Here is a 27,993-nt window from a genome sequence, read left to right on the forward strand (position 1 = left end):
ATTGCCATGATGGTGATGTGGGGCTATTTGAACAGCCCGGTATGTTGCCGGGAAATGTACACAGCATTTTATGAGCCCTGGACTTCTTCCTTTACTGGACAAAATGTCATTTCAATGCAAGTCTTTATATGTCAATTTAAGTGTAAAACAAATCACATGGATGAAATTGTTGCAGCTTTCAGATGTGTTCATACCCTGCACAAGGTCTCCAAGTTAAGTACTGCAGAGTAATGTGTTAATTTTTTTGTATTTCCTCATGAATATGATTTATGAATTGTACATCAACTTTCATTTCATCAAATTGTTTCTGCTTCCTCATTTTGTTGGAAGTTACATCTACAATTTTAAAGGAACGTTTTGTTAATTTGAAGAATTTCTCCAAGCATTTGCTGACTATTTTTTCCCCATTCTTCTGTTCTTGTAGTGTTGTAAATTTCATGTTTGTTTTGCACTTTGTCTGCCGCCAGTCAACATGTTTGAAACATTCAGTGACTGAACAAATTGAAGTAACTTGGCCTCCAGATGGATGGCTGTTTTTCACCTGAATTATCCTTGTGAACCTTGTCTGTGACCACGTGAAACAAAATGTGCAAGAGATCTTTAAGCAAACAAGAGTCTGTTTCTCTGACCGCTGTTGGTTTCCTCTGGAGTTTGTCCTGACATTTGGGAGTTGTCATTAGGGGGCGCTGTTGCATAACAAGGTGCTTTAAAATGCTTGAGGAACCAGGACAGGCATAACCTGCAAGGTCATCATGAATGAACACATACATGAATGGATTTTAAAATAAGAACAATGGGACGTATGTATTAATATGAGATTTACTTCTATTGTGAAATGGCCAGTGTTTAGAGACTAGAGTAGAGCACACGAATGCTTTGTGACAAAGTTATTTGCCAGCTTTTATTTGCATGTGCTCAGATATGTAATCCTGTGTGGTAGCAGTGGCTAAAAGGTTGTCTATATTTATGAATAAACAGGGGAAACCCCCAAAAGGGCATGTTAATAAACTGCAGAATTAATGTGGCTCTGGGTTCTATTTGGTGTAAAAGGTGCCTTTATAACATTTTTATTCTGAGATCCTAATTTAGCATTAAAAGGCAAGGTGCTCAAAAGCTCCATGCTGCAATGCTTTACATGCACAGCTACAAAGAAGGCGGTATATTGAAACCCATGATTTCCTGCAAGCTAGGACATACAGTCTGTGCTTCCCAATGTGAATCATTTCGCTGTTGAAAAATCAGCGAGAAAATCTCATTTCTTACGATATGTTTCACATAATTCACTCGGATAAAAGACTGGCCTTTATTGGCCTGTGCTTACAACGTTTGACCCCCTGTTGGACTGGCAGTAAAGCTCTTTGACCAACTGCTGTCTAATTTTTCTGTTGCCACCAAGTTAAACGAGAAGTGGTTGTGTTTCGGTGGGGTCTAAAGCGCAAGCAATCCAGAACCTGACGCCCGCAGTCAAGGGGTGCATGGCACAACAAAGACAGGAACGAGGAAACGTATGTTAGCTTGCTTGAACTTGATACAGAATATGAGCGTCCCATTGTGTTCACGTGCCCTCTTACAGTGCCTGAGAAATCTGCTGCTAGGCCTTCTTCATCTCAGTGAATCTTAGTGTTTCTGTAGCTTTGCCCTCACGTTCTGCTCTGACCTACAGTAAGCAACTCGCTATAATCAATGCACTCTGCTCCGAGGACTTACATAACTCATATAAACTGGACTAGGCCCCAGCTGGCTTTTGGTCCTCAAAAAACCACGTGCTCCGTTATTAATGTAACCATCCACCCGTGTTTGTCCACAGTTCAGAATGTTCATCAGGGTAACCATCAAACCGTGCTATGGTTCATAATTTAGGATTTTGATAAATATAACCACGCAACGGTGTTTGAATTGTGGTTTATCAAAGCAATGTTCATCAAAGTAATCATATACGGATGAGTAGCATGGGCGGCAGTGTAGCGTAGGCCTAGTGGTAAGGAGCAGGACTGGTCTCCGGTTCGATTCCCCACTGGGGCACTGCCTTTACAAACTTGGGCAAAGTACTTAACCCGGAATTGCTTCAATCGATGTCCTGCTGTAAAAATGTGTAACGTAAAATTGTAAGCTATGTAAGTCGTTTTGGATAAAAGTGTCAATAATGTAATGTAATGGTTTGGCTGAGTATAATTTAGGATATTCACATCATGCAGCTTAACGACAGGAATTGGCAACAATATTTTACTGTACCGTCCATATTTGGTCATCTCTAAAATATGGGGACAAAAACCTTACAGTCTTTCGTGTTAATAAAACCAAGTTCAAATCTCATTTATACGGCTTGATGATGTTTGTTTAGGGCGATTAACTCCCGGCAGTCATTGGCTACACCATCAACGTTTCACTTTGTTGTAACGGACTGCTTTGTCCTTGGTCATTGTGTTACTTCTCAAATCAATGCATGTTGTCTTATACATTAAATAATATTGGATGGATTTGTGCCATGACGAAAGGGTCGCCCGACAGGAGCTGTCTACACCAGTTGTTTACAAATATAAAATATTTACCACTCTGTAAAAATAATCAGTCGTTTAAAATGCCACAAGATTTATATGCGTGTATCAAATGGCGAAACGCCAACGAGAACAGTTGTAATTGACCCCACACCGTGACAGACGGCGACAGAGCAACTTGCGTGTGTCGTAGTAGGCCTACTGTGAGCCTGAGTCATATTCTCTCCAGGCCCCCGACGAAGATGTGGGGCTGAAGGGAGAGCCCTTTCAGGTAAGGGGGGAGGAGTTTGCGAGAGTCAGTGGGAAGCTTTTGAAACCTTTTGCTATTTACATGTATTGAGGCAGTCTTGCCGACATGTGGTGCAGTTACTGTGTTACTGCAAAGACTGCAAAATTGAGGCGAGATTATAAACCCTGTCGGAGTGGAGTGGATTGATTCTAGCCAGTTATAGGTTAGAGAAAAATAGCCCTATAATAACTACTGGAGACTAAATACTAGCTTTGCCAAACTGCTGTAATGCTGAAAAGTACAAAGCACAGGTACGCATTTGCACAGGGACAGATTACATCAGAAAGATATTGAAATCCGTATTGTACATTTCAGATATAAAATATGACGATTAAAACTCACTTTCATTACATCCTACATGATTTGTTTTCAAGAAAAGCCTTGCTTCACTTAGGACTTCTCAAGCATAGGCTACTTCCAGAGCTGTAATTTTGAAAAGATCTGTAAAGCCACTGGAGCCGTTTTGAAATACCTATGCAGTTGCTGAATTTTCAGAAAATAGTGTTTTTCTACATTTACATCTTGTGACGTGCTGACACGCTCGCAGATCATATTAGGAATTCGCAAAGTATATTCGCTTTTCCAAATGTGAAAATATGTTTTATTTTTTTACCTTTATTAATTTGGTAATCGTTACGCACAAATTGGCAATGCTGGTTTAAAAAAATAGTACAAGCGACTCTTGCACAAGAAAACAATTATTGTTTACTCCCCTGAGCCTATTTGGATCATAAAAATCACCAATTTCTTCAGAATTTAAACACCGTTCTTTGGGAAAAAAGGGAAAATCTCACAGAGACCCTCGTGACTGATTTCGTCTTCTTTTTTAATGTATTTATTAGGACAGAAGAAATGTCTTCATTTTGCGCAGTGATGTTTATTCTCTTTGTCTCTGGTTTGCGGTAGTTAAAGTCCTCTTACTGAAATGGGACCGATTCCCGGCCAGCGCTGCATGCTTTCCATTTGCACTGACTTTTTTTCCGACAGACAGAAGTTGTATATACAGGATACTAGTATTTCCTCTCCGGCTCCAGCCTCAATTTGAAGGATTGTAAAAGGCTGAACGCTTTCCAACTCTGAGGGTTTAGCATCGCTAGACCAAAACAGCCCACAGTCACTGACAGCATGCGGTAAGACTCACTGGCACAACCGCTTTTTAATCTTGGCTTTAGTTTCCAAGGCGACTTACCAGAGACACCCCAAGTCACCTCACTTGGTTCAAATAATACCACAGTCCTGTTTTTAACTGGAAACAAAAGGGAACACAATGTTAGTGGTCAAATAAAGACCGCTCTTTTCTAGACTGCAGAGCATTTACGTAAAAGTACTGTCATATGAGGAAAAATGCAACATCTTTAAAGCTTACATAAAGCTTGATTACACAGTATAATAAGATGATAACTTAATTGTTTGAGTTGTTTTCAATTGTTGTCAAAATCTGTTATACCCTATGTACTGTTACTTGATTGGACTTTTTTTTTAGCAAATCACTTCCATAATTTTGGTGAAGACAGCTAAGTAGTAAGGTTTTCGGTAAGGCGTTAAGGACTTCCCACGGGAGCAAATGGTTCTAAAAAGTGACCTTTCACCTTAACAGATTAAATATAATTCTCCTCCTGGATTGTACCAAAACAACAATACACAATACTGGAGAGAACAGAGACCTACAAACACAACAACATAAGGGACAACAACACAACCTCAACACAAAGACACATCATTTGTGTTTATTTCTCAGTTATTTCTCAGTAGTGAGGCCAGCTTTTCTGTTCTGTAAAATGATGTCCTAAGCCCCATTAAAACAAAGTACTTGCTCTCCAGCATTGTATTGGTTTGCTACATGGACCAGAAGGAAACCTGCCCCCTACTGTCTCAACAACACCACCGCAGGCAGCAACCTCTACATTCTGTCCATACCTTAGCCTGCTTAGCTTCAGCTATCAGGTAGGAGAGAGTTGTATCGTACAATTACTGAGCACACCTTAACCTTTGGCTTACAGATAAAATTTAATGGTGCATTCAATCAGGTTCAACTCCACGGTGGACAGCAGGAATTTAGGTTGTGCTCTTGTAATTTTGCCTTCCTTTCCAGTAACTCACCCCATGAAGCAGTCTATGGCCCTTTGGTGATTGCACTATATTGAGTAACATGCCACTGGTCAACTGATAGTACACTTGCAGTCCTCTGTGGTTGCAGTAGCCATGTCATTTTGGGTTTGAAGCTCTCCAAATGAAGTTTTTGCAGGATATCAGCACACCTCATGAGCCTCCACTCCCAGTGTGATTTCACAAGGCTCTGAAGTAATTGTCTTGATCATTCATACCATTCTTACTCTGCTGTCAACCTAGAAGGAACACTCTGAGTTCAGCCAGACAGATATCTTAACCAAATCTGAAGATGATATCAAAGGCATTGCCAGTAAGTAGGTAGGGTAGAGTGCTGGTGAAGCACAAAGGGTGTGATTTTGTTATGCATGATGTCAGATAATGCAGCATTGTTAACTCCTCACTGGGTTGCCAGAGTCTGTTTAGTTTGGGTCTTTGATCGGTATACCTTACACCACAAAATCCTTGCAAATGTGGTATTTCAGTCCAGGCACTGCAAAGTGTGAGGGGACAAGATTCCCTCTTCGTCCCAGCCTGTTGAAAGAACATTCACCACCATTCTTAAAAATGAAGCCAGGCACGCTTCCGAACGGGGGTTAGCTGTGTGACAGAGTGCCATCCAGGTCTCGGTGTCTGTCCCTGGCCCATGGGGTCCAGGGTACAGACCCGCGATTGTTCTTCTAGAGGAGGTTATTATGGGACTTTAGAGCTTAGCTGCATTGTTTGAATTCCAACGCCCTGCAGTCATCGTTTTTTTTTTCCTGCCAAGGAGAACAATAGGCTCGATAACTACCCCCTAATATGGAATGAAAACAGGCCACAAAGTGCCGCCTCAAGAGAAAGCAAGGGAAACTCACGGCCAATCAGGACAGGAGAGAGGGCCTATGGGGCGGGGGAGCTGGGTACATCAATCAGGTCAGGCACAACAATCAAGCACTATTTAAACTGATGTGATGCAAGATATATAAATCAATGTTAGCCTAGTACTTACTTCTGTCTTTGTGAAATTTGGGTCGGTTGTTTTATAATTAGTAAGTACATTGAGGCTGATACCTATTGGTCAGCTGAGGTGGGTGGTGGTGTTGATTACTGGGCAGAGACTATAACAGAGTTCAGTGAGATTCCGCTATGGACAGTGACATGCACACCTGATAGGGCCCACATAAGTCACACGGGCCTTTTTTGTGTCCGATCATATCTCTTGCAGCAAGTCATACTGTGCGATTATGAAGTTCATGCATCCACATTCTATTCAAATAGATTGTTTTATTAGATATTAAAACAATCTATTTGAATTCAGCTGGCTTGGATGTGTTTTATAGCTACCCATAACAGCATGTGCTCAGTAGCCATGGTATAGCGTTCTGGAGCTTAAAAACCCCTGGAAAAGTTCTTTTGAGAACAGCTGTTTGTCTCATGTGAGCATTCTCATTCTCATAAGGGAACAGATGGTCTGAGTTGGGTTGGAGTGACCTGTTTACATTCCAACCTGAGCCATGTCCACGAAACTCCTATTGTCCTCATATTAATATCTGTTACCAAGGTTTTGTTTACCTTTTGCTAGACTGAGTGGCGCTTTGCAAAGATCAACTAAAAGCATGTATTTCAGAGTGTCAGGATGTGCCTTGACCTTTATACAGAGTAATTACACTTGTCTCCAGCAGACTTGGAGTTAACTGTATGATCAGAATGTGTTAATATTGGGATGTAATGTCATGTTGCCATGGATTCTGTGCTTGATTTCTCTCAAATGCATCTTTCAGCTTACACTCAACCTGTTCTCTGCAAGCTGTCTGTAATCAACAGCTATCAACAACAGTAATAATAATAACACTAATAATAATAATTTCAATGTGATTAAGAGTAGGTCACTGCACATCTATAATGGTTGTAGAGTGATCACTCATGTGGCGTATAAAAGATATATGTATACATATACATAAGAATGCTTTTCCATAAATGGTTAAACCAGCTATGTTTTTAAATGTAGCCAAGCCTTATAAGAACATTTTGTAATTTTTGGATGTAGGAGACAATAGATTATTTCTCCTATCTTCAGCTCATTCACTGCAATAGACAGTGCCTAGAGATACAATGGCACTGCCCCACCTGAGAGTTGAATTTGTAACTCTAGAATTGTAAATTTAATGCCTTAACCACTACGCGACACTGCTGCCCTACCTGGGAGTCCCATGCAGTGAATGGATTAGGTGCATGGATTGTTTGCATCTGACATGCACTTACATTACATTCACTGGAGTGACTTACAATAAGAACATTCAGAATGGTTAGGAAAGTAGCCATAAAGACTGTATTGGATTATTTGGGAATGAGCAATGGTGCTAGTTCAGGCAGGGCGGAATCGCTGCGGGTGTGTCCAGCAAGAACACAGACATCAATATCCAGAACTGATTTTAATCAGGTGGGGTGTGTGTGGTTCTGCAAATACAAATACAAATACAAACATAAATCTCTTATTGCAGTTACATATATAAATGATTCATATTATACATTAAAGTACAAAAGTATATAAATAAAGTAGCTCCATTTGCATATTTATTAGATAACTGTACAATAGAAAATAATACTACTTATTTAACGAGTAACCATTAATCATTAACTTCGCATGTACAAGCGAAATTTGGGTTATTCTACATTAACTGGAGCTACATATTATAGCCAGAGGTAGTAGAGACAGTTAAATACAATTCACTAGTAATTGGCTACATCGAACATACATGATCAACTACGAATGAATACTCAACATTCTTAACAGGTGTTTTGTGAGTCGGGCAGTGCAACAGCCCACTAAGTTATATTAAACTGAGTGATAAGTTTTACGGTCGGAACGGATTTACATATACTAGGCAGCTAACGCCCAGCACCAACTATACAGGCATATTAATACTACATTCCTTCACATAACAGGGAAACATTGTCCATAACTGGTCCTAAAACATAAACGTTGGAGTACTTACATTTAGGATGCACTCACACAAACCGTAGCAGGAAAAGAAACTAGCATCCCCCCTATACGCGATGTTTACTGCTAAAATTGACGCAGTGTCTTTGGCACTCCTTCATTAGGAATTAGGCACATTCACGTGATAGCCGCATAGGTTGTAAGGACTGCTTATTGGTAGAACAGTTGAAACGTAACTATATTCTACATGGGCTTCGCAACAAAGACACTGAATCATTAGCGTCACCCATGTAATGTACTGCCACTGTGGGAGATACTGTTCCCTACAGAGGGAATAAGTGTTGTCAGAATATGCACAACCTTAAACTATCACCACCAATCTCCAGCCACCAAGCTTGCATCGCCGTAAGCTTGGAGGGCCAGAACATGTTTACTGCTCAGATTTAGCACCTGGAAAATGCCTAAACTGCCATTAGGCTTTTGTCATAACCCACCATCTGTGGTCCTGGTAGTGAGGAGCTTGTTCCACCACTGTAGGGCCAGAACAGAAGAGGGATGTGAGGGATGTGATGGATATGAGCAAGGTCTACGCTGTCAGTATGCACCATTCCTGTTACTACTTGGGGCTACCACACTCTAGTTCAGAGCTATAGTATAGACAGAGTTGTTTTTAGGTATAGATCTACAGAACTAACCAATCGAATCTTGGAGGTAGCCATCTTGTTATATTTAAGGAAGTCAGCTGGCTAATCAAATGATGGTTTAAAGGAATTATTATGACTGGGCGTAACTAACAGATATCCAGCTAACTGTTGCTATAACGCATTGATTCTCAATCCTGCTCCTGCCCGCCTGCTCCGCACGTTTTCCATCTTTCCCTGCTCTACCTACCTGACCGAACTCATCAGTGGCACTTTTGATTAGCCGAACACACCTGATTTAATGAAGAGCATGTTAATTATTTCAATCAGGTGTGTTTGGAGCAAGGATAGACTGAAGATAGCAGGACAGGGGGCTCCAGGAGTAGGAGTGAGAAACAGTATAACGGATATATTTGTTAAATGGGGCAGTCGCATCGTTGACGTCTTGTTCGAGTTCCCGGCACGGAGCGATCGCACTAGTCAAACGAACTGGACTTTGGGGGTCAAGCGTGCTCGGGCACGGTACGGATTGCTTAGTGTGAACAACCACGAAAAATGGAGAAGGTAGCGGTGAAGTTAATTGTGCTAGTTTCTGAGCGCAGCGAAGTGTACAACATGACAGTTAAACTGTATCATAACATTCACCATAAAGAGGCCGTCTGGAGTCAAACTGGACGGATGCCAGGAGTTTCTGGAAAGTGTTTGTGTTTACTGCTTGTCGTTAGCAAAACTAGCCCGTTAGCTAACGTTAGCTCTGCAACAATGTGTAGCCAGCTAGATCGCTAACAATGTACATGCTACTGTTGTTATGGCAACAGAAAACACTCTCAGCTGCTTTCTGGAAGCAAACGCTGCCAGCGTTTTTCATCAAAAAAGACGCTACGTGTGAACACAGCCTTAGAATATCCCCTAGCTAACTGTTACATTAAGCTAGCTGGCAAGCTCTAGTTCGAGTTAAACTGTCAAGCAAGCTAGCACGTGTTGAAATCTCTCAGTATTGTCAGGACAATCGCGGTTTGAGCAGAATATCAGAGCTGCTCAAATTACACCATGGCTAGGTAATGCAGGCTACTTTGACCATTTCCTAGCTATAACATTAATTAATGAAAAGGAACTAGCTTGCGGTCTTTGTCTTGCCTCTCATAGGAACAAGGTTTTGTTTAATTTTAGTTTATTAAGCTTTTTATACTCCTATTTTCACTTAGATAATGTGTGTGTGTGTGTTGCACAAATTTATTTCCTTTCGATTTCGAAGTTTCAGAGGTCTAAGTTACGTACAGACATGAGTGAAGCAAAGAGGAGGAAGCTTACAGACTTCTTCAAAAGGTACGTCAGACATCACTACTGATCTAGTTTAGCTAGGCACATGTAACAATGCCATTTGTATCTTTTGGTTGCAATATATTCACTAGTAATCCAATCATGATTTCATTTCTTGATATAAAAGTACCAAACTGAATGGCCAAGCTAGTTCAAGTTTATTGTCCCTTGGCACATTTTCAATCTGTTGTCAGATTTGTCATCATCATGTCATGCCAGCAGTGCTTTCACTTAATATTAAGGTTTTTCTTTTCCTTTGTCAATTCTCCTCATTTAAAGTTGAGCAGAACAGGGCAGGTGATGAGAGAGGAGCAGGGCAGCTTGGACAGGAGAGAGGGGCAGAGGAGCTTGAACAGAAGAGAGGAGCAGAGCATCTTAGGGAGGAGAGAGGTGCAAGGCAGCTTGGACAGGAGAAAGGAGCAGAGCAGCTTGGACAGGAGAAAGGAGCAGGGCAGCTTGGGGAGGAGAGAGGAGCAGAGGAGCTTGGACAGGAGAAAGGAGCAGAGCAGTTTGGGGAGGAGAGAGGAGCAGGAGAGGGGAGCAGTGTAGGAGCAGCAAGTGAGAACCTACCTGACTGCTGGAATAAAAATCAATTTGAATATTTCACCAAGACCTACCCATTTCCTATAGTTAAAAATAAAAAAATTGGGGTGCAAATCATGCAGGGAAGCAGGGTCACTTGGGGCAATGAGAACAGGAAAACTGAGGAACACATTCTCTAGTGAATGGCAGAACTGTAGGGTAGGCCCATATGGCAACAACAATGAGAAGCAAATGAAATACTGTAAAGACAAGATGAGAAAGCTCTAGAATCAAGCTTTCTTAAAACACAAGCTGAAATTTTAGCTTCAACTCACAATGTTTTCAGAACAGCATACTATTGCAAAAAATAACCAGCCTTACTCCGATCATCCAGGACTAATAGAGCTACAGATGATAAATGGTGTAAATGTTGGCCGTGTTCTTCACTCAAATGTCACATGTACAGACATTGTACATTTTATATCAGAAGAGATGAGGCAAGCATTATTGGCAAGTATCAGAGTGACCCGACCAAAGCTCACTGTTATTGTGGATGAAAGCACCTCATTAAGCAAGAAGTCTTGTCTTATTGTGTACCTCAGAACCTTAGTTGATAGCTGGGAGCTGTTGACCTTCTTCTTAAATCTTCCTGAGCTAGAGAATACAACCGCAGATGGAATCACTAGTGACCTATTGAACTGCCTGCTGAAACATGATCTTGATGATGCTTTTCTTAAAGAATGTCTGGTGGGATTCTCCTCAGATGGAGCCTCTGTAATGGTAGGCAAAAAAATGGAGTGTACTCAAAACTGAAAAGTAAGTTCCCAGGCCTCATAGGCTGGCATTGTCTGAACCATAGGTTGGAGTTGTCTGTATCAGATGCAGTAAAGCACTGCACAGAGACCAACCACTTCACAGCTTTCCTTGACAAGTTATACTGTCTGTATAATCAGTCACCAAAGAACTTAAGAGAGCTTGATGCTGTAGTCTCTGAAGTAGGTGTATGTTTGAGAAGGATTGGTTGAGTCTTAGGGATAAGGTGGGTGGCTTCATCTTTCAGAACAGTAAACGCTGTTTGGACAATGTATGCTGCACTCTACAATCACCTTACAGCTGCAAGTAAAGATATGAACTGAAATTCAAGTGAAAGATGTATGTATTAGGGGCTAGCCGCAAAGTTGAGTTCAACTGCTTTTGTTAAAAACCTTGGGCTGATGATGGACGCACTTGAGCTTAAAGACCTGTCTGAGGCTCTGCAGTCCAGAGACATTAGACTGTCTCAATCAGTCAATTTGATAAAAAGGCAGCTAGATGTTTTCAATACCATGAGCAGGAACCCAGACAGTGGTCCATTCTACAAAAATGCATGTGAGGCTGCGCAGCAAGGTGCTTTCAATGGCATAATACAGAGTGACAGCAGACAGAAGGTATGCAAACAAGCATGCAAACAAGAATGGTCACAAGTGAAGAGGAATCACTCTTTCAATGTGTCAATTTTCAAGTCAGTGTGTTGGATAAAAACACATGGCCAAGCCCGCTACCATTAATGTATGGGGAAAATGAAGTAAGAGAGCTGTCCAATCTTTTGAAAATAGGATTCTCTGGTGTGAAACAAAGTTATAGGGATTTTAAGGAGAATGCCAAGGTATCAATGCACAGGTCCCTTCTGGAACTTAAACATGCAGTGGAAACCATTGCTGTGAGCAGTGCAGAGTGTGAGAGAGGTTTCAATGCAGTTGTGACACCGTTGCGCTCACAACTGAAAATTGAAAATGTCTCTGCTCTAATGTTCATTAAAGTGGTTGGGCCTCCTCTTACCTCTTGGGACCCCACAAAATATGTCAGGAAATGGGTAGCTACCAGAAGGTGTGCAGACCATTTAGCGTGTAGACAAAGATGCACTACCACACAGGCTTCCCCATATCAGCCCATCTGGGATCTGATGAACTAACTGGTCTTACTGATACTTTTACAGTAAGATATTGTGCACAGAATTTTTAGAAAGTCATGGAATTTGATTGTGTTCTCTGTGATGGAATTAACTGTAATATTAGCCTACCTTTTCCACTATCGTTTCCATATTGTAAGATGTAAATTAATTTCAGTGTAATGTAACTATTAAAAAGACTGTTCTATTCATATTACTTTGTATTATTATTCTCTCCTTTAGTGGTAACTACACCGTTCCTATATTTGATACAGATACACAGGAGAGTGCACTTACAAAAAGATTTTATTGTCATCAGCTGTAGTTTTGCACACTGCCAACAGTATGTAGAATGACTTTGATTTGCGTTTCAGTGTTCAGAGCAGAGGGTTGTCTCACCTTGTTATATTTTATTTACAGTTTGACAAATGATATCAGATTTTGTAGTCTTTGCTTAGACACGTGTGCACCCATGGCAACCCTGAAACCACAGAGCCCCCCCACATAACAAATCCCAATTTAACCTCTGGTTGTTATGGGAAACGACAGGTGTCACTACTCCGCTTGTGACTGGTCAGCTGTCAAACAAGCGCTTGACCTAGGGTTTTTTTCTGAGAAGTTGAACTTTTTTCAACTGAAAAAAACACCCTGAGCTGCAGAACAACACGCCAACGACGGTGTTAAAACGCTCAGGACGTTTTTGAAAACACGGTCTACTCCATGGGATTATTATGTAAAACAGACGCTGACAACTTAAAACCCATTATACAGACACTGCTTGCGGCTGGCCTACAGGGAATAGCTTAACGCACATTTTCATGTTTAACCTGTTAGGACATCACTTGAGCTACAGCCTACACTGGGGTGGTGATCAGCAATGTGTAGGCCTACTGTTGCAATAAGGAACATTAAGGCTTTTCTGCCATTAGGCTTTAAGAAACAAGCTTAACGTGCCTTAATGTACCTATAAACATCGATCAAAGAAGACCAAATTTCTCTCACACATCGTCATAAACACTTTCACATATCAAAAAATCAAAAACGAACTCCAAGGAATATGGTCGTTATCTTACGTTAAGCCTTTTTCTTATGCCCGGTACTTAATAAAATCGGTGTATCACAGTTTGTTGTTTGTTTTATAGCTAGGCTACTTTTTCAGTGTGCCGCAAGCTAACTTTAGCTTGCAAGCTAGCTAGCTAGTTGATACACCTATCTAGTATCTACCTAGATACACCTAGAAAGCTAATTTCTACTTCGATAGAAATTGAAAAAAGCACAATAAATTCCAAATGTTAATAAATGCTCGTGCCATTACGATCATACAATCCAAAATGGTCTATACTTTAATTCTGTCAGACACAATTGTGTCGTCTTTTACATATAATATATAATACATATATTCTTATATATCTGGCGGGAAAGCTGGCGCAATAATGTGCCGATCTCCATCAGATACATTATATAGGACGTTATTGGTACCTAATATTAAGTAGCCTACTCATTGTTAGATTTGCCCGTTTGTGTGCTGTGTAGCTATAATTGTGAGAGTAGAGTTGGCTGTGGGCGTTCATTTTTCGCCTTAAGAATATGATAGGCCTGCCTTTTCCTGGGTTACGCCTTTACCAACAAAGCGATTGGCCGTTTGGTGTAAAAGCAGGACTTCCGTTAATGCAACCGCCACACGGAGCGTTACGGCCAATGCCATTCATAAGGAGTGGTCAGTCTTCTCCTTTTTAATATCTCTGACACACCTCCCTCCCTCAATTTTAAATTTCAAATTTCAGTTCCAAAGAGCTTTATTGGCATGACAAGTATACACATAGGTACACATCTCTGTCAGTCGTGGAGCGCTCACAAATTGGAAATCTCATGGTACGCACTGTGCATACAGCCATACAGCTGCAGGCGCGCGTTACCTTATATGGTTCGTTATGTTTTCATTTGCGTTATTAAGTTTCTTATAGATTTCAGTTAGCATTTGCTATATTTTTAGAGTTAAATCGCTGTTTCCTCAAAGCCAAAATTAGCTAGAATTTCTCCAATCTAGTGTTCTAATCGCACCAGTTTTAGCATATGCGCTAAACGGCTAATCACACCGGTGTGACCGTACGCGCGAAAGGGTTAAAACGAAATTTGCCGTTCAGCACATCTGCGTTTGCCACGCCTTTCACTAATTCAGTTGCGGTCAAACTTGATAATATGATTAATTTGCGTTAAAACATCAACGCGTTAAAGTTTCCTGATTAATCCCGAACGAGCGTTAACGCGTTAACCTTGACCGCCCTAGTTTGTATTCACGTTGTCGCACGGAAGTGACGACTCTCTGTCGACCAATCAACGGACGGCAGTGGGTGTAGCGCCATCCTTTACAAAACGTACCACCGTGCTTGGTACCCCAACAGAAGGGTACCAAAAACCAGTATGGTACGGTACGCTTATTTTGGTACGGTTCGCAACTTTTGATGATGGAAACACAAGTAATTGCGTACCGTTCTGTACCGAACTGTACTGTACTGCTAGGTGGAAACGCACCAAAAGATCACTAAATTGCTCTCTCACATCTCACACAAATTTGGTGATCATTGATCGCTGTTTTGGGACATTAAGCCACGTTAAGCCTTTTCCTTATAGTGGGCGTCAATGGAGAGGAAAACGCTTAACGTAAGATAACGACCATATTCCTTGGATTTCGGTTTTGATTTTTGATAGGTGAAAGTGTTTATGACAAGAGATGTGTGAGAGAAATTTGGTCTTTTTTAATCGGTGTTTAGTTACATTAAGCCACGTTAAGCTTTTTCCTTATAATGGGCGTCAATGGAGAGGGAAACGCTTAATGTAAGATAACGTCCATACTCATGGGATTTCGGTTTCGATTTTTTGACAGGTGGAAGTGTTTATGACAAGAGATGTCCAATAGAAATTTGGTCATCATTGATTGCTGTTTTGGAACATTAAGCCACGTTAAGCGTTTTAGAATGTCCCCTTAGCTAACTACCAGATCGGAGGCAATCTGCCGCAAACTATCTTACGTTAACGTCCAACTATCATTTAGTAAAATCGAAACAGCTGGAGAGGCCTGACTGTACAGGCTGGAAGGCCAGACAGGAGAGAGTTGTAGTAGTCCAGTCAAAAGTTGTGTTGAGTTGATAGTAAGAAATGGGCAGATTTTTCATGTTATATAGCAGGAATCTGCAGCAATGTGTCATTACTGCTACACTGACTGTGAAGGACAAGTTAGTATTCAACACTACCCACAGGCATGTTTTCATTAAAGTGTAACTAAAGTTTCACTAAAGTCCTGCAAACGGGTTCGATTATGCCAGTCTCAATAACTCTCTCCTCATCCCATCAGCCGTGCCAAACCTGTAACAGGAGGACAAAAATCTGTTTGATGCCTGTTTGACTCTGATTGATATCTCCTTGTTAGTGCAGGATCACCTGAAGGGAGCTGATGTTTTTTTTTTTCATGCTTGCTGTTGCTCTTTGGGGCTTTGGAATGGGCCTGGGCGAATGTTCCGGCAGGGCACTTATTCAGGAAGAGAGTAATTACCTCTCTGTGTTATTGCAGTGGGTCTCTGGGCCTGTGAAAAACACAGGCGGTGGCCTTAATACAGCCTCAGAAAGCCAGGACGAGGTGTCTCTGGCCAGCTGATGATAAACATCCTGCCTTTTTCATCCCTAAAAAACAGGAGGGAGTTACAGGCAACAAGAATATAGGGGATTTTTTGGCTACCAACAGGGGACACTTTGAAACGTACCTGTCAGAAAGGCACAAGTCTCATGCTCCAGAGGCATTTCCTCAGTATTAATGCTGTGAGCTTCTTAAGCTGTGAGATAAACCACAGAATGTCTGCTCAATTATCAGTTTATACTGAAGCCTGCTGTCATAAAACTGTTGTATGGGACCTGAAGTGTTCCTTCAGTGAATATCACTGCAACAGGCACCCAGTACTTGCCAAATGTCCTCTCAAAGGCCATCCTTCTTTGTTGTGTGGTTGATGTATGTCCAACCAAATGCTTTCCCAGGGTTTACCCTTCAAATGCTCGTAATTTAATATCTGAGATTTTTAAGATAAATGTTCAGCAGAATTGACTGTAGCTGTAAATGGCGAATGATAACTGTAAGATTGCATATTGATGGTCCTTCAAAGGGTGGCCATAAGGCCCTTTTCAGCAATATTCAGTAATCTTTGGGTGCCATTAGATGTGTGGTTTAATTTGCTGTGTGTCTGTTCTCTGCCACATTAATCCAAGATTATGGTGCTTATTTACTGGATGACAGTAAAGTGCGCTCTCCCAGTGTGCTATATCGGTAAGGTACAGGGCAGCAGTGTTGGGCAGTGGTAAGGAGCAGGGCAACAGTGTGATGTAGTGGTAAGGAGAAGGGCAGCAGCATGGTATAGTGGTAAGGGGCAGTAGTGTGGTGTTGTGGTAAAGAGCAGCAATGTAGTGTAGTGGTAAGGAGTAGTACTCTGGTGATACTTAATCTGAATTGCCTTCATAACTGTCCTGCTGGTAACATGTAAAAGCTGTGAACCGTGTAAGTTGCTCTGCTCAGCAGACCTGCTGTTGCATGCCGGGATGTGCTTTGGCTGGCCCCAGTGAGTGGTTCCCACATACTGTCAGCTGAATCAGGCTTCCTGTCTCAGTGTCTGCAGCATTTCCTATTGAAACCCCACCATCTGCAGCTCACTACTGCACTTGGGCAGCCATTTGGGCTTCCCTCATTACCCTGAAAACCTCTACTCGGCCTCCTCTGTCCACAACGTTTGAACCAAGAGATGCAAAAGGAGGTACAGGAACTTTATGCCCGCAGACGGACTGTGACTTGCCCTCCTTCAGTGATGATGATACACACTTTTTTAAAAAAATGTGGCTGTCAGAAATGGAAACAATGCCAAAGGGAATACTCCTGGAATGTTCATTGTGTCCCAGCATTCCAGTTTCTTTACAGGAGGCCATTGTTGACAAGGAACTGGAGATTCTGTTGTGTTCCTGCTCAGTTACAGAATGCACACAATACACAATAAATGTTCTTCTTTACTTTATTGTCTTGAGCACTGAAACACAACATGTCTGCGCTACCATATACCATACTCTGCCTCCCTAACTGCCATGTACTGTATATGAAAGAGGGAGAATGGTTAGTGATCAAATTGTGTGTGCATGAAAAAACATGCATGTACTATAGCAGTGTTTCTCAACCCTCTCCTGGAGTACCCCCTGCCCTGCATGTTTTAGATCTCTCCCTGCTCCAACACAGCTGATTCAAATGATCAGTTTGTTATTAAGCAGCTTCAGGAGTTCATAACGAGTTGATCATTTGAATCAGCTGAGTTGGAGCAGGGAGAGATCTAAAACATGCAGGGCAGGGGGTACTCCAGGAGAGGGTTGAGAAACACTGTACTATAGAATATAATTGACAATATAGTGCATTTTGTCCATTATCTCTGTTTTGGAATCACCAGGCTGATCTATATGCTCATCTAACAGTGACCTTGCATGCAGCCAGTGGCCATACATTGCATGACAAGTCCCACAGTGCACCACAGTGAAATGGCTGCCAATTGGAAGATAGGTAATACTCCACTGACGTCATCTGAGCAAATTGCATGCACTTGACAAGTCGCAGGGTGAATAAGAGTGGTGAGATAAGGAGATTCTGGCAACATACCAGTCCCTTTACCTGGCAGAACAAAGCTGCTTGGCTCTGCCGCTGTGCGATCCTGGCCATTGTTGATTGATGATTTAATCAAATTGAGCTCAGGATGGTGTCAGTAGTTCTTCAAAACATTTGATGATGTATTAATGAAATCTACCTGAATGAAATTGATGTGTACTGTGTGTATTTACAGTCAAGACCTTCAGTATTGGGCTTTATATGTTAACATATTGGTTTCATAAGAGATTAAATTAATGTGTATTTCATATGAAATCCCTTCAGTGAGATGTTATTATTATTGTTACTTGGGAAAAAAGGTCAGTAAGCAAGTTGAGGCCAAGCAGTCTATGTTTTATTTAAATCTTCACGCTTTACATAGTGTACAGTCAACACCAATGGGCAGTCATAAAAGCCAGAACTAATAAATAAATCTACAGATTAAAAAAGCAAACTACACTGCTGAGATTACAAAATTGGCCCAATAAGTCCTCCAAAAAGTAAATCAAAACCTGCAGTAAGTTCAGAGAAACTCTCAGATACAACATCTTATATAGGGTATAGAAAGTAAAATGGTGCTCTGGGCTCATTTGGTAATGTCTGTGCTGAAGCATTCACTTGGCTAGTACCATATTGGTACATAGGACCAGATACTATGAAGACTTGAACAGTGGAGTCACAAACATCGCTCCCCGTCTTAATGCTCTATGGAAAAATAAAGAAAATAGCAGACAAAATATTTTTATTAAGGAAAAAAGAATACTGAGCGCTAATAGAAATTGCATTCTAGGTATGGTAAGATTGTATTCTCTTTCACACATCTCTACACTTCAGTCTGGAAGAGTCTGGATTAGTTGGAACAGTCTGGAAAGTCCTTGGCAAGGAAGAACTTGGCAATCATGATTGGAACAAGACATTTGCCCTCCATCGGTCCTGGACAGAAGATCTAAGTGGAACTCTGCTGTTCACTGATCTGGGGCTGGTAGATGGAGGTCTTTCACTGATCTGAGATTGGTAGGTGGAGGTCTTTCACTGGTCTGGGGCTGGTATATGGAGGTCGGTCACTGATCTGGGGCTGGTAAATAGAGATCTTTCACTGATCTGAGACTGGTAGCCAGAGATCTTTCACTGATCTGGGGCTGGCAGAGGCTGTGGAAATTCCTTGTCCTACTCCTGCCGAAAAAAAGACAAAAAAAGACCATTGTTAAATTATGACGCTCCAGAGCTAAAATATGGTACTGTAAGTGGGAATAAGAAAAGGGCCATTTAGTCTCATTTCTGCCAGTGGGAGAGTGCTAGTAACTGTCCTCCATTTTTTTATGTGACCTTTGACTTTTTGTTTGAAGGATACAAAATGCAGTCCACCTGGGTAGTAGCAGAAAGTGTCCTCACTGCTATGAGGACTAGCAAACACCTCTGCGGAAACCACCTCTTGACAAATTGTGCTCTATGGAGGCTGCACCTTGGAAATTGGAACCTGGAACACATGACTCAAGGGAGAGGAGAGACCGGTTCTTCTCTAGTTATATTTAGAGGATCCTCTGTGGTGGTGGTCAGGGACCAGGCTGGGAGTGTGGCCAGGTTAGGCCTGACCCTGCTGACACACCTGTCACCATCTCTTCACTGAGCACAGCACAGGCCCTGCTGATCAGGGAACAGCATGAGAGCTCTGATAACACTGCAGCTGGTTCAGTACAGGCTGATCAAAGAAGATCGGGCTGTGATCCCTGCCTGTCTATGCCGTCTCCTCATTAAACCTGTTTTTATACTCTCTCAAGGTGATTGGACACTTTGGAATGAAACAAAATGAGTCAACTACACACAGTGTCACTGACTCATACAAACCAATCAAAAGACTTTGCTCTCCATTGGAACACTGCAGTTACACTGGTGACTCAGTGAGTCAGCTCATGAAAACTCCATCCATTCATGAAGCTTCACTCAACCAGCAGTACTACAGTGTCATGCATATACACAAAAATCGTGTACACAAATTACATAATATTGTCCAAAATGTAAGGAATGTACTTTAAATATCTGTGAAAATATACTGTGCACATCAGAAAATATATCATTAATGGTTGTCTTCAAAGGAATAATTTTACTTAAGAAGATGTTGAAAAATTACTTACATAGCCAGACATATGAATTATTACACATTCGCTAATGTTTATAAAACAATAACCACTGCTTAATTTTTGCTGCAGTTTTACAAAATGGCACAAGTTTGTTGCAATTTATAACAGTGAGGGTTTAGTCACACTGCCATGCAATAGCAGGCTCTCTGGACAGCTTTATGTGAGTGGTCCCAAAAAGAACAAACAGATGACTCCAGGGCTATCATATGCCAGTATTTGAAATATAGCTGCGGATTGGGAACAGCCGGTATAAAAAGTATCTTCTTGTGGGTCGTGCACAGATAGACAGACCGACTGACTGTTAATGTTTAAACTAGAAGAGGGAGTGTTGCCTGAATGGCTTTAGTCTGCCTGGATACAGCAGCAACTTCTTTTTTTTTTTCCTCAGAAAGTTTTCCCTCAGACTTGCAGGCTCTGTCTAACAAAGGCATTTCTTCATTTCTAACCCCCCCAACCCCTCTCTCACCCCCCCATCCCCCCCTTTCTCCACGGCTTTGGAACAGCTGCTCCCAGTGTCGTATCCTGACAGACGACGAGTGTTTTTTATTTCAAAGTGTTTTTTTGGAACAGATGGCCACGGGAGAGCTGGGGAATGTGCCAGCGCAGGGCTGGGGGATGTGCCAATTCCTGCAGAGAGCGGGCCCTGTGGGCTCCACTCGCGTGCCTTCACCCTGCCCTCTGCCCTCCGTGGCGCCAGCAGGACTTCCCAACTAGCGCTGCGAACATCTGGTGTCTGGGACTGCCAGGAAAAAAAGAAGCAGAGAAAAAAAGGAAAGAGCAGCTCAGCTAGTTTTGCTCTGAACGAGTCTGAGCCTGGGGAGAGGCGCCGGCTCGCGCAGGCAGGGTAAAGCACTAAGGCTAAAGTTATGCTATGCTAACACGGTCTGCAGGGTGGGGTGAGGGGTGTAAAAGATGGCACATGGGGCCGGTGAGCCAAACCTGATGGTAGGAGCCTTGAAACAGCTGTCTTGTGCCCATGCAGAGTGGTGTCACCCAGTGTCAAACCTGGCGGCATGCATCCGTTTATCTTTGCATGATAAAAGTGAATCATGAACTGAACTCATTTAAAAAATGAGTAAAAAAAGTAGGCTGCTGGTGCATGCTGCACAGGAGGATGTCTGCAGGGAAGCTGTTTGATGCAAACACGCGATGTCAGTGACTGATAAGCAGTGGAAACATTCGGTCTGAAAAAATAAACTTAAACTCGGTGACACTAGGTGCAGCAGGTCGCTGACGTTTCAGTGCAGTTCATGTGTCTTCCCAAATCACTGCTCTCCGTTATCATAATTCCAAACCAGACACAGCTACAGGGGGGAGGTGACAGGAACAATTGGGACAGCACCTGGACTCATGACAGGTGTTTGTTAAAGACAAATTTTTATCCTAGATTAATGCTGACACAAACCAGTCAGAAAGTGTTTTTAGGTTTGACAGCACAGATAATACAGTAAATTAAAGGCATTTATATGTCTATAAAATTATACAAAATCTCTGAGTTTCTTACTTGAATTGTCATGAGACATCTTCCTTATTGGGTAAAAAGCGAGTCTCTGGCAAAACTTATAAGCTAAAATGTTACAATTTTAAGAAAAGAAAGCTATCATAAAAAGATTTGTACACTGGGGTGTTTAGCTACTGATATACTTCTTTGATTATCTTTCTAGCCAATCCCTAGTTCTCAAACAGTGAGCAAACAGCTTATTCCTGATGTGAAAAATTAATCTCAACAAAGTAGCTATGGTAGGCAACACTGAAACTGTAAAATTTCACATATATGTTGATATAGAGATAAATATATCCCATTTGTAAAGCATTTCTAATTGTGAAACTGAACACTATGTGCATGTTTTTAACACTGTGGTCACTGTCATTTTGTTATTTTGACATTTTTCTTTTTCCTGGAAGAGTTGGGTCGCAGAGAGTTCGGTGCCTATCCCCCTGCCACTCTCTGGCGAGGACCGGACGTGCGGGCCTGAATGCAACCCTGGGAGCAGAGTCTGGAACGGCGGCAGCAGGCGGATGCTACTTACAGCATTAATGTGGAAATGAGAGAATTCTCAGCCTGCGCCTTATTCATGCATTAAAAATCCCTCTGATTTATGACCAGCCCTGACATCTGGGTCCTTTGGAGCAATGAGGGGGGGGGGGGGGGGGTTCAGCTCCAGTTTACGTGACTCCTATTGTCATAAAAGTGCGCATGAAAGCATCAATCAGGCTCTTTATTCCCGCAGCCCAGTGCTCTCTCCCCTCTGGAGGAGAGCTGGCTGAGCATTGCGCTTCCTCTCTGGTGCCTCTTGATGCTGATTCCCCTTAATGGGGTCCCTATTAGCGACGCAAAGGAATGCAGGGGCCTAATTGGAGCGAGCGGGTTGGTCACCTCGCACTGGCCTTTCCATGGCAGGAGTTGCCCCTCCCTCTCTCAGACCACGGATGACTGCCAGCTGTCCCCTTAACATTTGCACAACAACAAACACATATGCACACATGCACGCCATCAGAGATGAAAGTCTGACAGACCATTTGGGAAAAACACCCTCACCCTGGTGAAGGCCACATGTCCAAATGTTTCACACTTTTAACCTCATCTCTATTCAGAAAAGCTGAGTGTAGATCTTTTATGAATGTGGACTGGAGGACAGGGCTTGCCTGACCCTGGGTTCGAAGAGTGAGAGAGCGAGGGCCCAATCATGATTTATTCATGCAGATGCATACACTGCAACATCCACTGCTCACATTATTATACCTGTTATCCATTTATACAGCTGGATCTTTGCTGAAGCAATTCAAGATGTGTCCCTCAGTTACCACTCCATAACTGCTGCATGCACACACACACACACACACACACACACACACACACACACACAGGGGTCCAAAATTATTGGGACACTCACTTTTTTTCTGGAAACTCACAATATTTTTGCTGCATATTCCATCAGACATTGGGAAAGTCATATTTATGTCAATGTCAATTTCAGCTTCATCTTCTGTGACCATGTTCTCAACTATATATATACAACTATATATATATATATATAACTATATATATACACACAAAAAAGATACATGTGAACAGACATATCTACCATATACCACACAGAGACACACACATGCATGCGCGCATGCATACACACACAAACACACACACATGCACACACAAACAAATACACGCACAAAGACATATCCACTATCTTCTACACACAAAAACACCCCCCCCCCCCCACACACACACACACCTGCCCCACATTCCAGGGTACTGCCTGCCCTCTTACCTTCCTCTTCTTGGAGCGGCCTTCCGCCTGCAGGGTCCGAGTGCACTGCTCCACGCATTCGGTGAAGCTCATATTGCTGTGGTCTGGCGTGTAGTCCAACTCGGCCAGCTGGGCAAGGGACAGGATGTAGTTACAAGCGATCCGCAGGATGGCCAGTTTGGACAGCTTCTGCCCATAGGAGTAGCATGGTACCTAGAGGGGACATGGTTCACCAGTGATTGTTTTCCATTAACCACAAGCCATGGCAGGGTCTAACACCAACACTCTTCACTCTGTCCCCCCAGCCCCCCATAAAACAAAAGCAGAACAGCGATTATAAAGATGCTGATCATGTAACTGCGTCCGCGTGTTGCTCAGGTGAGGGTATGTTTCTAAAAGAATCCTTTGAAACGTGGGTTTTGCACCCTGACCAGATTTCATATCAGGAGAAGTGAAGAAATGCAAAGCCCTGAGATGAGGAACAGTGGAAACAGATGGATATCTATGTTACAGAGAGACACTGTGTGCACAGAGGCCATGCATCCAAATCCAATGCACAGACAATGGTTATGAGAAAATAATACAAGCAGGGGTAAAATGCCCATGCCAAAAATATTCGGACTTGACATTTTAATATCAGAAAAGGCCTAGCATATATTACAAAATATATCAAATATTGTGCCTACATGTACAGGAGCTGTCCAGTTCTAAACTAGAGCTTGTGAGATGAGATGTGTGTTTCCAGTCTCCATGATATCTATAGTACAATTGTGATGGCATCATGGCATTGATACCCACTGCATTCTGAAAATTTCTTTAATTAGAGCTGTTTCCTGTCACGTTTGCGCCAGGCCAGATGTTGGCTTTTTTCATCCCATATGATTAAAGCCGAACTCTCAATAGTCAGCTCTAATGTGTGATGAGGAACATAATAAACAGTTAATGGAGACCTTTATCGACTCACCAACTAGCACAAAGTGACACCTCTTTCCCAAAAACTGTGGCCTTGCAAAAACTTTTCCTTTGGAGATTATAGGTCAGCTGTGGTCACCTGAAGTCACAACCACTAAAACTGCTAGTTTTACAGCATGGTGTAAACTGGAGTTACAAGCACACACTACGCCGCAGATACAAGAGGACTGCTGTGTTTTGCAACTGTTTTGAAAATTGCCCCTTAGTATGGAAGGTGATGGGGGTTAAGTGCCGAAGGTGGCTCAGATGATAGGGATTGGGCAAGTCAGATGACAGCGGTTTGGTGTGGAAGACAGGTCAGGTGATGGGGTTTAGTGCAGGGAGCAGGTGAGGTGACAGGGTCTGGTGCAGAAAGCAGGTCAGGTAATGGGGGTTGGGTCATGAATTGGAATGAAGTGCCTAGTTTAGTCTAGGGCCTTTTTTGGGGGGTGGGGGCTTCATTTTTCTTAAAGGCTTACTAATTACCATACTGAGCTGAAAGCAAAAAATAATCTAAATGCTACTGAAAAAAGAGAAGCCCTTAAAGCTACCATGAAATGTGCATTAGTTGTGATTCTTAAAGGAGTAAAACTGGAAATTAAAAATCAAACTGAAATGTTTTTAACAGACAAATACTTCAAAGTAATTGTACCATCAATGGTGCTGACTGACAAGCACTTCAAACCGAAAGAGAAGAAACAGAAATAGCACTGATACAAAATGGTATCATATCATATTCAAATACAGAATATTGCTTATTTCATCTGTGTTAATTCCTCTGACTTTTTGCAGTCTTGCTTCCCCGCCACTGTTGCTCACTGAAAGTCACTGACAAAGCTACCTACAAACAAGCAGAGCCAGGCAGACACTTCCAGCTCTACAGGAAGTACATTCGCACATTACATTCCACACTTACAACTTAGCTAATTACCACCAGAACATAACAGAAATATATTTAATAAAATAAATGAATAACACTCATGAGTATTCACAACAAAGATCAAAATGTGACCAAAGTTGAAAAATATATATTTTAAAGTGAAACATTTGTTAACAGTAAATTTGGCATCTAGCTTTGGTTTCTAACAAAGAAGTAAGGATTATCTGTGCATCCATGTGCTATACTGAATGTGCTGAGTGAGAATTATCTCCTCCTCAATGCCCCCCCCCCCCCTTACAAAAACAATGTCTAATTTATTTCACAAGTTACCAATAAGTATGCAAGTGGATTGGACAGGTAGCTAAACGTGCAGCGTTAATCAATATGTTTCCTCCTCCAGAGGGCAATATTTACACAGGCACTAAATAGGTGCCTAGCCTAGTAAATAGGTGACAGCTGAGGCTGCATGTTCACAGTCTAATAGAAACACAGTGTGACACTTTAGTATACATTCTAATCTAAAAAATAAACTCATTAATGATGTCATCATAGACGGATTAGGTAAATGTTGGTAAACATTTGTGCAGTTATTGTTGACATTGGCTTAGGCCAATTATAACAATGATAACATTGTGGCTTGGTTTTAATTCTCAATGCTTCTGATTAATAAGCTTTTATTTGCAGTTTTGATTGAATACTAATCAGGTTTTTACCTGACAGTCATCTGCATTGAACTTCTGATGAGAGAAGTGTAGCTAATGATTATTTAGTGACGACCATATTAGCTGAATACTGATCAGTACTACTTAATTGGGTTGGGTTTATGAGACATCAAGTTAAGCACATTAGCATTCATTCTACACATTTTAGTGTTTTATATTTGTTAATCCTCAGCTCAATAGTCGCCTTGAATTTGGATGATTGCACATTCAAACCAAAATGTGTATAAATTTCATTTGCAGTTTGCCGGTTATGATCCATGACATATTTGCATTTGGATTTGGATTTGACCACAAGTGTCTGTACTCATGCCTGCATGTGTCTTCAACTCCATGTGGATGGGGGCTGGACAAGGTCCAACAGAAGAAGGGAATGACCATATCCTTTCACTGTGGGATTATGATTTTTTTCTAAAGTTGAAAGGTTGTCATAAGTATTTGTGTGGCACACTATCATCTGGTGTCTACGGCAGGAGGGGTGGATTAGGATGGCAGGGGGTGTCCTGCTTAATAGCCTAAAAATGCAGATCTCTTTTTTTAATCGTTTTTTACTTAATATTTTATTACTTTTTAAATTATTATTATTAGTAGCATTATATTTATGTTGTAATTACAAACTCAGTAGCAGACATTCCACTTGTTCTTTACCTTAAATTACTTATTTACATAGAAACTGATCGTCAACATTTGTGTTTTTCTTGTGAGATGGTATCAGATGGAAATAATGCATTGTGTGTAGCAGCTGGGAAAAGCGCTGATATTTCTGAAAAAAAGAGTGTTGTCGGAATTCTTCATGCTGTAATTTGCTGACTTCGTGCCAGAATTGGAAATAAAAATATTTTAGGATCCCTCTGGGAGTCTGTTCTGGAATGATGTTGAACCACAGCTTTAGTGTTAAGAGCAACTTTCCAGATTTTCTGCCCCACCGTTCAGACTTGTGGTAATGCTGAATTGTCTTAACCTGACATACTGTATTGTGAGAGTCGATTATTCACGTAATTTTGTGTGGACATTTTAGAGATCCCGTAATTGCAGATCGCATGCGTGCTGTCAAAGCACAATGTTTCAACAAGGCGCATTCAAATAAATATGCATACTTTTGAAGACGGGTAAAACACACAGCTTTGACAACACTCATTTTAGAAGCCATTAGCTACACTTGCTGTCTTTTTTATATAGATCATACAGATCATTATCTCTACGATTAGCAGTGTACTTTGCACTGTACAGTAAATTTTAAAGTACACATAAAGGTTTGCTTCAAACATGAAAACCAAGGCAATGTTTCAATTTTAGCTGTGAATAAGCATTACAGTTAGTAACATTTGAACACTGTGCTACAGTTACACAGCTTGTCTGTTCGGTTGAAATACCTGCTTCCTCAGCGCCTCAAAGGCGGCACTGATGGTATGCACACGGGTCCTCTCTCTGGCATTTGCTAGCAGCCTCCGTGTCTGCTGAATGGCTTTGATCTCAGTGACGACGCCAGACGTTTCTCCCAGCCGTTTCCTAGGCGATGCCGCCTGCTCGCTGTTATTGATGTAAGACGCCTGGGGGACGGAAGAGAAAGATCTCTCGGATGACCGCTGACACAATACAATCCGCGAGTGGAGCGGGTGGTCTACCGCAAACGGCTGTGGATGGTCAAAGCTGGTGACCTGCGGCGACGTGTTTGTGAAGGTGTCTGTTGCTGGGGCAGGGGACGATCGCTGGGACCGGGGAGTCGCGATATGTCCCGTCATAGAAGATAAAGAGCTAATCCTCATATCGATAGCTCTGTTAGAGTTTCTTCTTGGGTGCGCGAGGCGATCCACATCAGATGCCACTCTGCCCCGATCCTGCAACCTTTCAAAACTCTTATTTCTGCTCGTGTCTTCCATCAATTGCCTGGTTGAAGCCTCAACCATTGTAGCGCCATGTTTAAAACTTTTAAGTCCGTTGACGTGTTTGACTGGATCTCGACCTTTTCGTTTGAACTTTTTGATGGCAGTTATGTCCTTTCCATACAGCGTCTTCCAGTTCCCCTCACTACCAAGTTGTGTGTTCCTCATGTTAAGAGAACTAACACTGTATAATTATACTAATAACAATAAGCCACTTTCAAAAGATCAAGAATTCTGTATAATAATAATCTAGCAACACTGTAAATATTAAAACAAAATACCTGCAAAG

The 27,993-nt window shown here is 41.8% G+C and overlaps 1 protein-coding gene across 1 annotated transcript; it reads right to left on the bottom strand.

Annotated features, from left to right (window-relative positions):
* Window positions 1-18,224: 18,224 nt before the first annotated feature.
* On the bottom strand, window positions 18,225-27,974 carry atoh8 (atonal bHLH transcription factor 8). The gene is made up of 3 exons (XM_036550733.1): window positions 27,195-27,974; window positions 23,293-23,484; window positions 18,225-19,055 (listed from the first exon to the last, which is right to left on the bottom strand). Exons 1-3 carry the CDS (start codon window positions 27,870-27,872, stop codon window positions 19,050-19,052), a joined length of 876 nt encoding a protein of 291 aa, XP_036406626.1. The 5' UTR covers window positions 27,873-27,974; the 3' UTR covers window positions 18,225-19,049.
* Between the last annotated feature and the right edge of the window lie 19 nt (window positions 27,975-27,993).

This window comes from Megalops cyprinoides, chromosome 18 (assembly GCF_013368585.1).
Source record: "Megalops cyprinoides isolate fMegCyp1 chromosome 18, fMegCyp1.pri, whole genome shotgun sequence".
Taxonomy (NCBI): Eukaryota; Metazoa; Chordata; class Actinopteri; order Elopiformes; family Megalopidae; genus Megalops; species Megalops cyprinoides.